General features: G+C 31.5%; 1 protein-coding gene across 3 annotated transcripts; it reads left to right on the plus strand.

The window, feature by feature from the left end:
* Nucleotides 1-6,172: 6,172 nt before the first annotated feature.
* LOC118041350 (scarecrow-like protein 6) lies at nt 6,173-10,132 on the plus strand. Of its 3 annotated transcripts, XM_073404531.1 has the most exons (4): nt 6,174-6,479; nt 6,735-7,456; nt 7,547-9,090; nt 9,891-10,132. In XM_073404531.1, the coding sequence occupies exons 2-3, from the start codon at nt 6,859-6,861 to the stop codon at nt 9,061-9,063; spliced, it is 2,115 nt and encodes a 704-aa protein (XP_073260632.1). In that variant the 5' UTR covers nt 6,174-6,479; nt 6,735-6,858; the 3' UTR covers nt 9,064-9,090; nt 9,891-10,132. The 3 variants fall into 3 exon arrangements, with proteins under 3 accessions (XP_073260633.1, XP_073260632.1, XP_034904530.1); XM_073404532.1 differs by lacking the exon at nt 9,891-10,132 and having other exon boundaries at nt 6,173-6,479; nt 7,565-9,414; XM_035048639.2 differs by lacking the exon at nt 9,891-10,132 and having other exon boundaries at nt 7,547-9,414.
* Nucleotides 10,133-14,464: the final 4,332 nt, after the last annotated feature.

The raw sequence follows: 14,464 nt of genomic DNA on the forward strand, positions 1-14,464 counted from the left end.
TTCGGTATAATCAGTTTTAATTTTCTGAAATAGAATCTGGATAATTTTTATTTTTAAATCTTTTTATTTTTATTTCTTTCTCCCATATTTTCAGTTAATATTTTTTTTTTTATAGTTGGTCAATTTTTTGTAACACTCTAGGGAACACTTGTTATATTATTTAAACCAACCCAAATTTCAGTCGCATTTTCTTCCAGGCCTTTAAACCACAGGCCCACAACCTTAAGGCTCTGTTATAGAGGACCTCTGAAACGACAGCAAATCGGCCATCTTCGCTTACACCAACTGGTAACCTGATTTCGTAGCCATACCGTTACTTGTTTGCTTATTGAACCATATTTTTAACGGCCTTCTAGAGTTCTAGTCGTGTCTCCGACGAGGAATGCTTCGTTGAATTGTCTGCAAACAAAGAATTTAAACATAGACATATTTGATGAGTACATCAAATGAATATGTCGACTGTCAAGTTCACCTAAGTATTTTTCTAAGAACAAGAAAAACCATCTGGTTATTACATAAATGAGGTTTAATTAATTATGTGTGGTTTGTCAAAGAATTACTCTACAAGGGACTGTGGGGGTAATCATACGGATAATTACTTTAAATTATTTTAAAAAATAATAATTACCCGACCTTATCTTCTTCTTTTTTACCCAAATCTGCTTTATCTAATTGACTAATTAATCTGGATATTTTACTCTTTATATAGTATTAGACAGGCGAGATAAGATATGAGATAGTTGATTTGTCCCATCCATGCACCAATCACTAATGCAAAAGAAATTGTATCACTCAATCATGTCTAATTTCTTATATTAAGAGTGTATTTGTCTAATAAATATTCAAAAAACATGTATTATATAATTTCTGTGGCGTAACTCATAAACAAATACTCTTTTAATGCTATTTTAATATTACTTTTTTTATATATAAATAATTTGCAATATATATCTTGCTGATTAAGAGGTGAGTGAAGAATCAATTAGACTAGAAAGATAAGAGCTGTGATAATGATTCTATCCGATATACAACGTACTGAACATCAATATAAAGGAAATTGTTCTAATCCAGCGTATCAAATGTTATCTTTGTGTCTCTTTTTTATGATAATTTGTATTCTGTGCGATCGACTATATATCTTGATTATTAATTGTTGATTATATGCAGCGTCTGTCTTGGAGGGAACTCATATTCTTGTAGTTAGCATATTTATTGCTGGTGTGTTACTTGGAAGCACGGCATGAGGCTGCTTAGGGAGCTAAACTTGGAAGCCGTCCCACATCTCAAAACACAAATTGTTTGAGTTTTGTTAAAAAAATTATTATATTAATGCTTTATATTTATAAATTATATTAAAAAAAAACATAACATCAACGTTTTGGATTTAAGATTTTTTAAAAATAAAACAATCAAAGTTTTTATTTACAATAGCTAAATAATATCACGGAGTTATAAAATAAAAATATAAAGAAATTATTGAGCAATGTAGTCTGTCAAAGAACCATCTCAACTTAATAGCTTAAATTGTTAGGTAAGGTTTCAAAATATGATTTATATTATTTTTTAAAACACTTTCTCAAGTGAAAACCATTTAGACTCGAAACTTGTAAAGATTCATATTACCTTGTGCTTAGTTTTTATCAAATAAATAGAAATAATGATATTCAAATTTGTGACCGCTTCGTCATTCAAGACTCTGATATCATATAAAAAAAAACATCTCAACCCAATAACTTAAACTATTTGGTTGAGCTGGTTCTTTGACACATCCTATTTTTATGTTTATTGAATTGACTATAAAAAATTAAAAACAATAATTTATAAATTTTATGAATTATTTTTTCTTTATGATGTTTTGGTGTACATTTAAAATCAAATGTTCTTCTATAGTGATGTTTGAAAGAAAAAAAAGGAGTTTATATATATATATATATATATATATATAAAGTTAGATAGGAAAACGCGTGTTTAATATATTATATAGAAAGCACAATTTTGAGTATTGAATCAGAAAAAAGGAAAAAGATAGAAAAATTAGTACAATAAGAAAAAGGAAAAAAAAAAAAAAAAACTCCACAAAAAGCACATACTAGAGAAAGTGAAAAAAAAGTTAAAAGGGAAACACGTATTCAAAAAAAAAATATATTAAAAATATATAAAAAAAACATATATTTATTAATTAGTACGAAGCTGTTAACGAAGCGGGGAGGGAACGCGCGCTTTGGTTTTTTCTTTGCTTTATGCAACGAAGCTGTTATTTAAATGAGTAAATAAACAAGAATGAAGCATTTAGGCTCAAATAAATTGAATAAAATACAATTTCATAATGCTTAAACTCTCGTCTAAATCCTAAAAACTCTATAAAAAGTTGAAAACGAGATACGAACCTGTACTGATATTAACATAACGAGTTCGTCGCAATCCAGGCCTGTCGGTCTTCTTCAACCATCCCAGCATTCTTTTATCTGGTATCCGTCTTCCCTGTCCATCAGCCCTCAGAATCGCTTCACTTAAGGAGGGAGAGAGGAAAGAGAAACAAGATCTCCACCGTGTTGGATACAACTATTTATACAATCCCCTTGTGACCAACGCTCGCTCATCATATGTTTTATGCGTTGAACCAGCAAATTACAGAGGTTCATCGGAGACCTTGTGTCAGATTGGGACATGTCTCGGAGTCATGCATTGCATCAGAGTTCCTCATCTGTAGCTGATCCACACCAGGGAGGTTCTTTTCATTTTTCCTCGATGTTGCTCGGCCTGGGTTAACCCACATTCCTGAAGCGGATCACGCAAGGTTCAAGCTACATGTACGTAGTTTTGATATTTAAAAACATATAGTTATTTTCATGTCAACTCTTGTATATATTTCCAGTCCAGTTATAAATAAACTATTGATAAAGAAGTAGAGAAATCATGATTTTTTTTAAAGAAAAAACAAATAGAAAACAGTATACTCTTTTTAAGAGCTTTAACCATTAGAGAAGCCCTCCCACCGAGCTCAAGTCATGATTCGCCAATTGCCAATCATTTCACAGAGTGGTTTCTATGGACTTGATTGCGTTGTTAGAAAAGCCATTTTGTTTCTGGGATATGAAAAATCATTTGTTGAATTGACCAGACATAATATTTTTCCTGCGTAATACCAAGCTTTTTTTAACATTTTTACCAGCAACCAGAAAGGGACAGTCCATCAAGAACCCATTGCTAAATCAACTCAGTGTGCTGGGACTGCTTTTTCTAAATTTTTAAATTTTTTTTGAAAAACTTTAAATTAAAATTTTATATTGTTTTAATATGTTAATATAAAAAAAATATTTTAATGTATTTTTTTTAAAAAAATATTTTAAACACTTTAAAAAAAATCCCAAAACTCAGAACCGAAGACTTGGAACTCAAAAACTGAGTTTTCTTCTGTCTTGTTCCTATTGGAGCAAAAAACAAGCAAAAAGAAAAAAGAACAGAAAGTAAGATCACAGCCACCCATTTTTAATTCCGACAAAAGATCATGACCGTTGAGTTTGTCTCGATATCTTCAAAACCCCACACAAAGCCTTCACTCATTATCTCGCGACGTCAGATTCAGTTTAAGAAATCCTGGCCAGAAGAACCTGTTTTGTCATGGTTACTTAAATACCCCTGCACTCGCCAATCTGTCCTCGTAACAAAAAGATTCAGGAAAGGGTACTATTGGAAACTACAATAAATTACAGAAACAATCTGAGCTAGATTACCTTTCTCTATCTCACTGGTCGCTGTAAAAGGAAATTGTTAACGAAGGAGCACTCAGAATGAGAATCTCACGCGCTTCCATTGAGCGTATAAACATGTACTACCTACTGCCAATATCAGTAGAAAAAAATTAATTTAACTGTCAATCTACTGTTCTCTTGTAATTTTCATACATAAGAAATTTAAATCAAGATATATTAAAACTAGAAAGTAAATTTAAATCATTACCGTGTGTTCTTCGTTAAAATTTTAGCCGTGTTGTTTACATTAAATTATTCTATTTATACGAATTTTTTTTCATTTTCCCATATATTTAAATCTATAATAATAATGTGTTGCGTTTATCACCCAAATAAATATGTTAAAAATAAAAGATAGAAATACATACTGCAGCAAAATATATTAAAACTAAGAAATAAATTTAAATATATCAGGAATTTATTTAGTTATATAAATATATCAACAACATGAGTTATTGAATCATTTTTTAACATTCATGTGGTTATTTTGAATGCAAGATCATGAATAATCAAAATGCTACAAAGATAGTAATTATAATAACATCTATCCATTTTTTTTTTTTTTTGCATTCATTACCGTGGTTTTTCTTTTAGCTAATGAATATATCTTTTAGGGATTGATTAGTTATTTAGCTGGTATTTTACTGCGAATCGGATAATATAATAATAATAATAATAATATATTTATTTGACTTATTTAATTGCAAATCTAGTAATTTTTTTAATATGAATGAATTAATTTATAGATATTATTAATATATATTTTTGAGGGTGAATAAAAAAAATACAACTATAAATAACAATAACGATATTTAGATATAATAAAAAGTGTAAAGAAATTTTTTAAAAAAGAATGGCAAAAAAAAAAAGAAGAATAATACAAATAGGTCAAATGTATAATAATAAATATTTCAAGTGTAAAGAATAAAAAATAATATATATATATTTTAAAAATACAAATAAAAAAAGAAATAAATTAAAAAAATAAAGATAGAAAAAAATAGTAATAAATAAGTTAAACATAAAATGATAAAACTATAAAGTATAAAAAAATATAAAAAAATTTATTTTTGATAAAAAAACAAATTACAAATTTGTCACCACTATATGTAGTACAGACTCAGTAAAAAAAATTTGAAAGATTTGAATTGAATTTTTTTTTAATTGTGTTGTTTCTACGGTGAAAATGTGTTTCCTTTTAGCTATCCATATAATGTTACACATTTTAAAAGATTTAAGCTGTTTTATCATTGCTATAATAAACTAGATAATTTTTTCTAGAAACAAATAAAATAAATTTATCTTCCTACACTTAAACAGGTGCTAAAAATAATTATTTTATAATCTTTGAGATATATACAAGATTTAGTCTTTGTTTTATTCTATGTTTTTTTTATTAAAAAAATATAACTTCATTGATGCGTAAAAAGGAGTGAAACAACATCACAATTTTCATGCTATACGAAACAATAATGAAAATTGAGCCTAATTGAAAGAAAAAAAAGACTTGACAATTATAAATAGCCTTCCAAATATCAAATATTTCTTCACTTTATATATTCTAAAACATTTAAATTCCCTTTATTGAGAACTATAACATGTTACCACAAGTAAGTGAAGAAATAAGCTTCGTTATTGTATTTTATTGTCAGAAGAAACAAAGCTATATATCACCCAGTGTAACATAATTTTTCCCAAGATTTTTTTTTGATTTGAATACCTATCTAAAAGTTTGTTTGTGAGTATGGCTGTAGTTATTTTTTAAAGTATTTTTTATGTTGAAATACATTAAAATAATATATTTTTTTATTTTTTAAAAAATTACTTTTGACATCAGCGTATCTAAATAATTTGAAAATATTAAAAATATATTAATTTAAAATAAATAAAAAATAATACATTTTAAATTTTTTTAAAAAAACACTTTTAAAATATAAAAATATTTTTTAAAAATACAAGATTATAATAAAAACAAAAGACCTCAGTGTTCAAGGGCAACTCAATATAAAATAGATGATATATTTTTTTTATATCTATAATAAAAATTTATATCTATTATTATATGGATCCAACTAGCATAACGTATAATAATAAAATAAATTCAAGATTATTGAAATAAAAAAAATAAAAAAACATGTACCATCAAAGTTGAAACTATTATTTAAGATTTAATTCGTTTAATAGAATATAAATTCAACTATGTCAAAAATAAATTCTTAATATTTAGAAAATAGAATAGATTGTATCACGCAACCAAACCGGTACTAGTTTTTTTCCATGCAGTCATATATTCAAATTTATGTTTTTGGAAAACTAATATTATTCTCTTACACCCGCCATGGAAGTGAGAGTGGGATAGCAATCAACAAAAGAAAACCCTCTAAGAGAGATAACTCCGTCTACAGACAAAAGCCACATAAAAAAAAAATACAATTATAAAATTGAAACAAAAAAGAAACTATAGAGAGAGAAAAAAAGTGGGGAGAGAGAAAGAGAGACAGCAAGACGAGAGAGAGGATTGAAGAGAACTTCGCCACTTTTACATTCTGCACGCATCTACAGCAGACACATAGGAGGAGGACAGGGGACTGCAAAGCCACAATAAGAAGGCAAGAGTAGAAGAAGAAGAGAAGACGCTGAGAGAGAGAAAACACAAAAAGAAAAAAACTGAACGAAGTTAACTAGCTTGGAAGAACCATGGAGATAAAAGATGGTACAAAAAACGAGGTAGCTAGCTAGATGAGTACCCAAGAAGAAGAAGAAGAGCTCTTTTATAAGCTTTCTGTGTGTTCTAAAATGGGATTTTTTTTCTTTTTGCCAGACCTCTCTCCTTGTGCATTTATCAACTTGTCTCCCTCTGAAAATAAAATTGATTTTGATTTTGGAAGGGTTTTTTTTTTGTCTCTTGTTGGCAGGGCCAACTTCTTGTTTTTTTTTTTTTTAATATATTCAAACTAACCCCGTAAATATTTTGTCTTTCAGTTACTTGCTTCTGCAAAGCATTAAACCTTGACGGGGGTAGTGGTGGAGGTGGTTTCTTGATTTTCTTTAAAATCAACTGGAGATATTCGGGTTTCTTGAATTCTTAGTTTCTTGATTTTGTTAAATGAAGGCCATGCCCCTACCCTTCGAGAACTTTCAAGGGAAGGGGGTGTTAGATTTCTCTTCGTCTACTACTTCCTCTCCAGATTCACTGCATCAATACCACCAGAAGTGGCAGAACAACAACAGCAAAGAAAGTTGTGGTTTTTTTTTGGGCAGTACTGAGCCCACATCTGTGCTTGACACAGTAAGCAGACAAAGCCCACCAACATCGTCCTCAACACTGTCTTCTTCTCAAGGCGGAGGTGGTGGCGGCGGAGGAGCCTCCACCGACACCACCACCGGTGTGGCAGCAGCTGGTGGAAGCAACCCTTGTGTAGATGAAAAATGTGGACAGCAACTTGGAATGGAGGATTGGGAGAGTGTGTTGCCAGGTTCTCCTAGTCAAGAGCAGTCAATTTTAAGGCTAATTATGGGTGATATTGAGGACCCATCCATGGGACTTAACAAACTATTACAAAGTGGAAGTAGGTCTGAGGATATGGAGCATGCGTCGGGTTTTGGTGTTGTAGATCAAGTTTTTGGCTTTGATGTATCCAGTATGAGTTCTGCAAGTGCCAACTTGGTTGCCAACAACAGCATTGATCCTTCTTCAATCCATGGTATTTAGCCTGATTTCCCTCTTGTTAACCACAATGTTACTAGAATTTCTAATATGGGCACTGAACCAAATCCTGTTTTGTTTAATTCAGGGATCAATCTTTTACCAGGGTTGTTTCAGCAACAACAGCAGCAGGCAGCATTTGATCAAGATGAGAAGCCGCAGATTTTGAATCCAGTGATGATAAGCAACCAAAACCAACATCAGTTTATGCAAAATTCATCTGCGCCTTTTCCATTCTCATATTCGCAATTACAAGAGCATCATAATAACCAGCATTTCTTATCAGTACCACCGTTGAAACGGCTTAATTCTGGGCCTGTTGGAGTCAATTATGTGCCAAAAGTCTTTGATTCGAGGCCTCCAGAGTTGTTTCTTCCACGACAACATCAACAGCAGCAGCAGCAGCAGCAGCAGCAGAATCATCAGTTTCGAATGTTGCAGCAGCTGCAGCAGAGGCAGGGAATGATCACGAATCAGAAAATTGCAAGCGATGAATTAACAAACCAGCAGCAGCTTCAACAGGAAATAATAAACCCGATATGTCAAGCAGCAGAGCTGATCGAAACTGGGAATCCGGTACTTGCGCAAGGGATATTGGCGCGGCTCAATCACCAGCTCTCTCTTCCAATCGGTAAGCCTTACCAAAGGACAGCTTTTTACTTCAAGGATGCCTTGCAGTTGCTTCTCCATACGAGCAACAACAACTCAATTGATACTGCTTGTAACCTGATTTTCAAGATCGGTGCTTATAAATCTTTCTCTGAGATCTCACCAATCCTTCAGTTTGCGAATTTTACTTGCAACCAAGTTCTTCTCGAGGCTTCTGAGGGGTTTGAGAGAATTCATATTGTTGATTTTGATATTGGATATGGTGGACAGTGGGCTTCTCTTATGCAAGAACTGGCTTTGAGGACTGGAGGTGCCCCTTCTCTTAAAATCACAGCTTTTGCTTCTCCTTCCTCGCATGATGAGCTCGAGCTTGGTTTCACTCGAGAAAATTTAAGAATCTTTGCAAGTGAAATCAACATGCCATTCGAGCTTGAAATTTTAAGTCTTGAATCCTTGGGTTCTGGTTCTTGGCCAATGCCTCTTCGCATGCCGGAAAAGGAAGTAACTGCTGTGAATCTTCCAATTGGCTCCTTTTCAAATGACACATCAACTCTTCCTTTGGCGCTTCGCTTTGTAAAGCATCTCTCACCCAAAGTCGTGGTCTCTTTGGACAGAGGCTGTGACCGAAGCGACCTCCCATTTGCGCACCATGTAAATCATGCCATTCAATCTTATTCAACCCTGCTGGAATCACTGGATGCCGTGAATGTGAACCTAGATGCATTGCAAAAGATTGAGAGTTTTTTGGTGCAGCCAGGTATTGAGAAAATTGTATTGGGTCGTCATCGTTGCCCTGATAGGACTTCTCCTTGGAGGAGTCTCTTTTTGCAGTCTGGTTTCACTCCATTGCCTTTCAGTAACTTCACCGAGTCACAAGCCGAGTATTTGGTGCAACGTGCTCCAGTTGGGGGTTTCCATGTCGAAAAGAGGCAATCTTCGCTTGTTCTTTGCTGGCAACGGAAGGAGCTCATAGCAGCTTCTGCTTGGAGGTGTTAAGAAACGAGAACTAACATTTTGGATAAGGTGCGCCATGCTCCTAGCACCGGGTTTAGTTTCTGATCTTTTTGACTTCTGTATTGGCTCAGGTTCTCTTTCGCTAATTGTCTATGTGCTCTAGGTTTATTATTTCCACTCAAGAAACTGAACATTCTTGTAACCGGATGGGTGTATAGTTCTTATTTTCTGTCACTTTAGTTATTGCTGATAGCTGGTTTTAAGGTGGTAATTGTTTGTTGTACACCTCACAACAAGGCAAAACAAGATGTGGAAGACATGATTAACCCTTTTCAAATCAAGCCTCTGGGCTAATTTGCTGGCGTTAGTTTTTTTCCTCGTTAGTTTTAACAATTTGTCCCAAGTTTCCTGATACAAGCAGTTCTATTTGCAGCTACTCTTGTTTCTGATGTTCATAATTATTATGTTCTTACATGCCTGATTTTGAGGAAGCATTGAGAGTTGAGAGACCGATTCTTGATCTCTATAGCTTATACACTTCATTTGCGTTGTAGTACTATGCCACATAATAATCAGCTCTGCTCTCAAACTACCACCAGAATCTTTGGTTAATGCTATAGAATCTTCCATGTTCTTTAGTTAATGTTATCAGAATCTGAATGTTTTTTTTTTCTTCATATGGTATGCTTCAAATCTCCACTTTTGATAAGAAATTTTACTGGACCGGACATCTTTTCATGTTGTGGTTAATGGTAACCTTAGCCTTCTTATAATTTAATGCAAAGCGGATGTGCTTGTAAATTAGTTTCCATGTGTGTTTATACAGCTTACCAATATGATATTTAGTTGATAAAATTACATTGTTCCAGGTTCATAGATTTGTGTCATTGAAGGCCACAGAGGTTGGATGGTGGCCTAAATCCTCTCTAATGGATGCTTAACACAGCTTTATCGATGAGTATTATATTATTCATCAAATATCTGTTGTGACGGTGCAATCCATGCTTAATTTAGTATTAAGGGCTATGATTTTTATTTTTTTATCATGATATTTATGTAATCATCCTAACACTTACTATTATACACTGAATTTGCCTTTGGTTTTTTATTCCCACCCCTCATGAAGTCACATGGGTCTTGTACCGTTGGACCATTGCTTGATTATTTTAAGTCCGTTTCTTTTTCGTCATCTTCATTAACACGCAAGCTATTAACCACACTTTTAGTTGGAACACCAATCACATTGCATGTTGCATTTGAAAAGGAGTGAGGGAGATGGTTGGACCCATTATTAATTTGGTATGTTACATTGAATTTTGTAGTTGAGAATGATATTAGTGTGCATTAAAAAAAAGTGACATCATTAATGTACTTTTATCATCAATTTAAATTACTTACAATCTCATCACATAAGGCCTTTGATTTCTTTCCTTTGCAAACATGGAATGATGGTGGTTAAAAAATCACTGGAAATAAAATTAAGATTGCAATTCTATTCTATAAATGAAACATCTTCTTGCAACTTTCTTCTAATATAGTTGTATTGTGTAATTGATATCATTACAATTTGAATTTGTGATTTATAAGGATATGTGATTTGTAAGGATATGTGAGCATGTTCTATAAAATTCTTTATTTTTGTTTGCACATTTAATTACATTGTATAGTGACAAGTGTGCATGATTGAATTATTGTTCTTCTTCTTGACTTGTTGATTGTTCTCAACGCTAAAAATCTTGTAAGTGATATCACTTATCTTTATATGAACCTATATATTCATATTCATTTAGGTATCCAACATCAACCAAATAATATTTTTCTTCGATAACAAGTAAGAATATTGTAAGAAATTTTGAATAAACTTAATTTAAGTTAAAATAACACTTAATTAGTGTCATTTATTTACCTTCATGTGGTTTCAAAAATCTTATATGTCAATAGGCTCCATAAAAATATGAGTATCATGAACTATCTTCTTATCCTACCCAAACAAACTTGAATTGCATGTTAAAGTTATATGCAATCATTACATTCTATGTTGGTACATCTTTTTTATTGGCAAATTTTATTTGTTTTTCTTGAGATACATAAGCATTCATGTATGTGTCATCAATTGCACCAACAAGACTTTACTTGACAAAACAATATGCAACAGATCATAAATAGGACATCAAATTTTCAAAATAATTTTTATTTGTCACTAATGACTCAAAACGTTATTGATTTTAAAATGAGGTATATATATTGGATTTATTGATATTTCTTATAGAATGTTTATAAATTTAGGGTCTTCTAGCTCAATAATATCCACTGCAAACGAACCAATCGTCTTCAATACTTCATTTAAAGATCCACTAACTTTTTCACTGAAATGTTAAAACCTTTCATGAACTTGCCTATTTGAAGCACCTAACTGGACACCTTTTCAATAACATCCATCTTTTTTTTTTATGCTTTCAACCTATATTACGTTTCTAAATCATAATATAGGTTTTGTAATGTTGATGCATTCATCCTAAACATGTCAAGACATCGTTTCTAGTATCCTCCCAATATTTCAGTCAATCATCTCATTCATGTGTTATGAGAGACCATACAATTTTTCTTATGCATATAACTAACATAATAAACGTGTAAAGCTCCAACTATGCTTACAAATAGTTTTTTACAAACAAACTCTCATTACCAAGATTAATTAACATCATCATCACTAGTCATCATTATCATCATCGTTTCTATCATTATCATCATTTCCATTAGCACCATCTACATCATTACCAACACTGCCATCTCCACCATTACTACTAGTACCATCATAATTAATATGATCAACAAATGATCAATAACACGATTCAATACGACATTACAATTCTCGTCATAATTTGTACCTAACATAGCATTAACTTATTCATTTTTTGTATCTATATAAAGAAATTCAATTAAAAAATATATACTCTAATATGATGTTGCTAATAAAAAAACCTTACAGTTGACCACAACAAAGATTGTATATAATAATAACTTGTTTAAACAATTATTATAAGAAGAAAAGAGTAACAATATTTTTTTTTTATATAGGAGCTCCCAAGTGTAAAATTTACATGTAATAGTTTATGGAAATGTTCTTAAAAGTGATTGTTATATTGGAGTTACAACATGTGTTGTGTAGGAATTTGCAAATAATAATATTACAAAAAAAATAGTATATGCAAGTTTTGGCAAATTATTATAATCAAACAAATGACAAAAGATACTCATACCATATGCAAGCTCCATTATGGAACTACTTGACAATAATGCATATATATATATATATATTGGTCATCTTTTCATGCACTTAGTATACTATTTTATGGCCACTCTTCCCATGTGTGTACAAGTCATGCCTTGGAATTTAGTTATGTACAATCACCTTATTTTTATGCTTTGATGGGGTTATAAAGAATGCATTATCATTTTTTTTATTCTTTTATTATTGTTGTCAAGACCCAAAAATAAAGGTTTCTAGCCAATGAGTTATAATTCAATTAATGGTCATTTTTATTTGCTTGTGTAATTGGATGTTGTCCTGAACTAGCAAAAGAAAGTTAATGGTTCATGTAACAACAACAATGGTTCTAGTAAGATAGTATGTAGATTTTCCTATTTTCAAGAAAGTTAATTAGTATCAAACACAAACATAGCCATCAAACCTTTTTTTATTTGCAATAACATTAGTCTTTATACTTTAAAACCTTTACCTCAAGAGTTGGTGTCCAATCAGTCCAAACAAATACTCTATTTGGTACCACCACAACACACCCATAACATTCATCTGTTAAGGCAAATGTATATATAAAAAAAGATAAGTGAAAATTTAGATAAACCACGAAATAAATGTTTTAAACATAACAATCATTAGAAGCATCAATAAAACAATATGAACCTCTCGGTCTAAGGTTTTTGACTTTGTTTTACATTCTTTGAAGCCAAAGAAACTTCCAATCAATATCTTCAATTGATGCCCACATCTCTCTTACTCCTCAAATACAAGTACTTAGTAGCAAAACAATAAGTCATCACAAAAAATAATTCTAGCCATGGAATGTAACTCCTTCATCATCTCACAAATGCTACACCCTTTCTTATCTTTACTACTAGAAGTGGAATCGCTTATGGTAAAAATATTATCAACTAGTTAATCCTAACATGAAAGTAATTGAGCTCCAAATCTAGAAGGGTTTTTTTTCTTTTCTTTCTACCTGTCCCATCACATTGTTCTCTTAATTGTTTTTTTTCTTTTCACTACTATGTATGGTATTATTGTTTGACATATTAACTTTAACAACCAAGTTACAAACATCCTATGTATAATTAGTAATGTCATCCTCCTCTGTATCACCACTTTTTTCCTTCAAATTTTCATCATCAGTAGCATTACCATCTTGAGTGTCATGAACCCTAGTATCATCATCGGATAACACTTTTAAAGATGGAGTCTAGACGTACTATCTAGTGGCCACTGAATTGCTGAGTATTCTTTCAAATTTAATACAAAGTGATGGTTTGATGCCGGCCTAAACTTTTTGGACCCTCTCATTCCCTATATAAAAGAAATAGTAAATATCAAATAAACATGTCATATGGAACATGCTCAATCTTTAAAGAACCTAGACAAGACAATTAGGATTTCAAACAAACAATGTTTCAATAACTAACATGAACGTTTTGTTTTTCCACCATTCATCACTAGGATAAATAGTTTCCAGTTCACTATTCCACCCTACACCAGTTTTAGAAATCATTTTTTCCCCCAAATCCTCAAGTTCTTTTTATCACCATCCCAATTATTTTTAAGTTAGGTCTGAGTGAAGACATGAATGGTTTTATCTTTGAAGACAACCATAACAAATTTTCAACCAACTTTATCAAAATGAGTGTTTGGTCTCCTTTCTTTATCAATAGCTACAATATAAATATCATAAAATATATACAACATGTCTTTAGTCTAAGGTGCTTTATTCGAGCTTTTAGAACCTTTCATTGCTTTGTTTCCTATCCTTATTCATCAACCACAAAGAGGCACATGGACATTTAAGAGTAACAATAGATATTAAAGATGTGCACAATACACATCAAAAGATTGATACTAGTTAATATAACCAAATGAAAAACATGTTATTGTATTGGTACCATCTATATCCCTAATTGGTTTTTGAACGACCTTATGCTTTACATTTGGTTATTATGCAACCGGATATGTAACCATGATCATAACATAAATCTAATTTTGGTATAACTATCCATAAAATTAAAGATGATCAAGATGACCAAAACAAACATATGTTATTATCTATAACCAATTTAAATAGTTTCCTTATTATGTGAAACCACAGAATGAGGCAATCAAGGTTGGTTTTGATAGCCAAAAGAAAGAAGAAATTAGAAACCTAGCATGTAGGAA

This window comes from Populus alba, chromosome 14 (assembly GCF_005239225.2).
Source record: "Populus alba chromosome 14, ASM523922v2, whole genome shotgun sequence".
Lineage (NCBI taxonomy): Eukaryota > Viridiplantae > Streptophyta > Magnoliopsida > Malpighiales > Salicaceae > Populus > Populus alba.

Coding starts and splice junctions, on each gene's coding strand:
- LOC118041350 (XM_073404531.1), top strand. CDS start 6,859: ATGAAGGCCATGCCCCTACCCTTCGAGAACTTTCAAGGGAAGGGGGTG. Junction 7,457..7,546: donor TGATCCTTCTTCAATCCATG/GTATTTAGCCTG, acceptor TGTTTAATTCAG/GGATCAATCTTTTACCAGGG.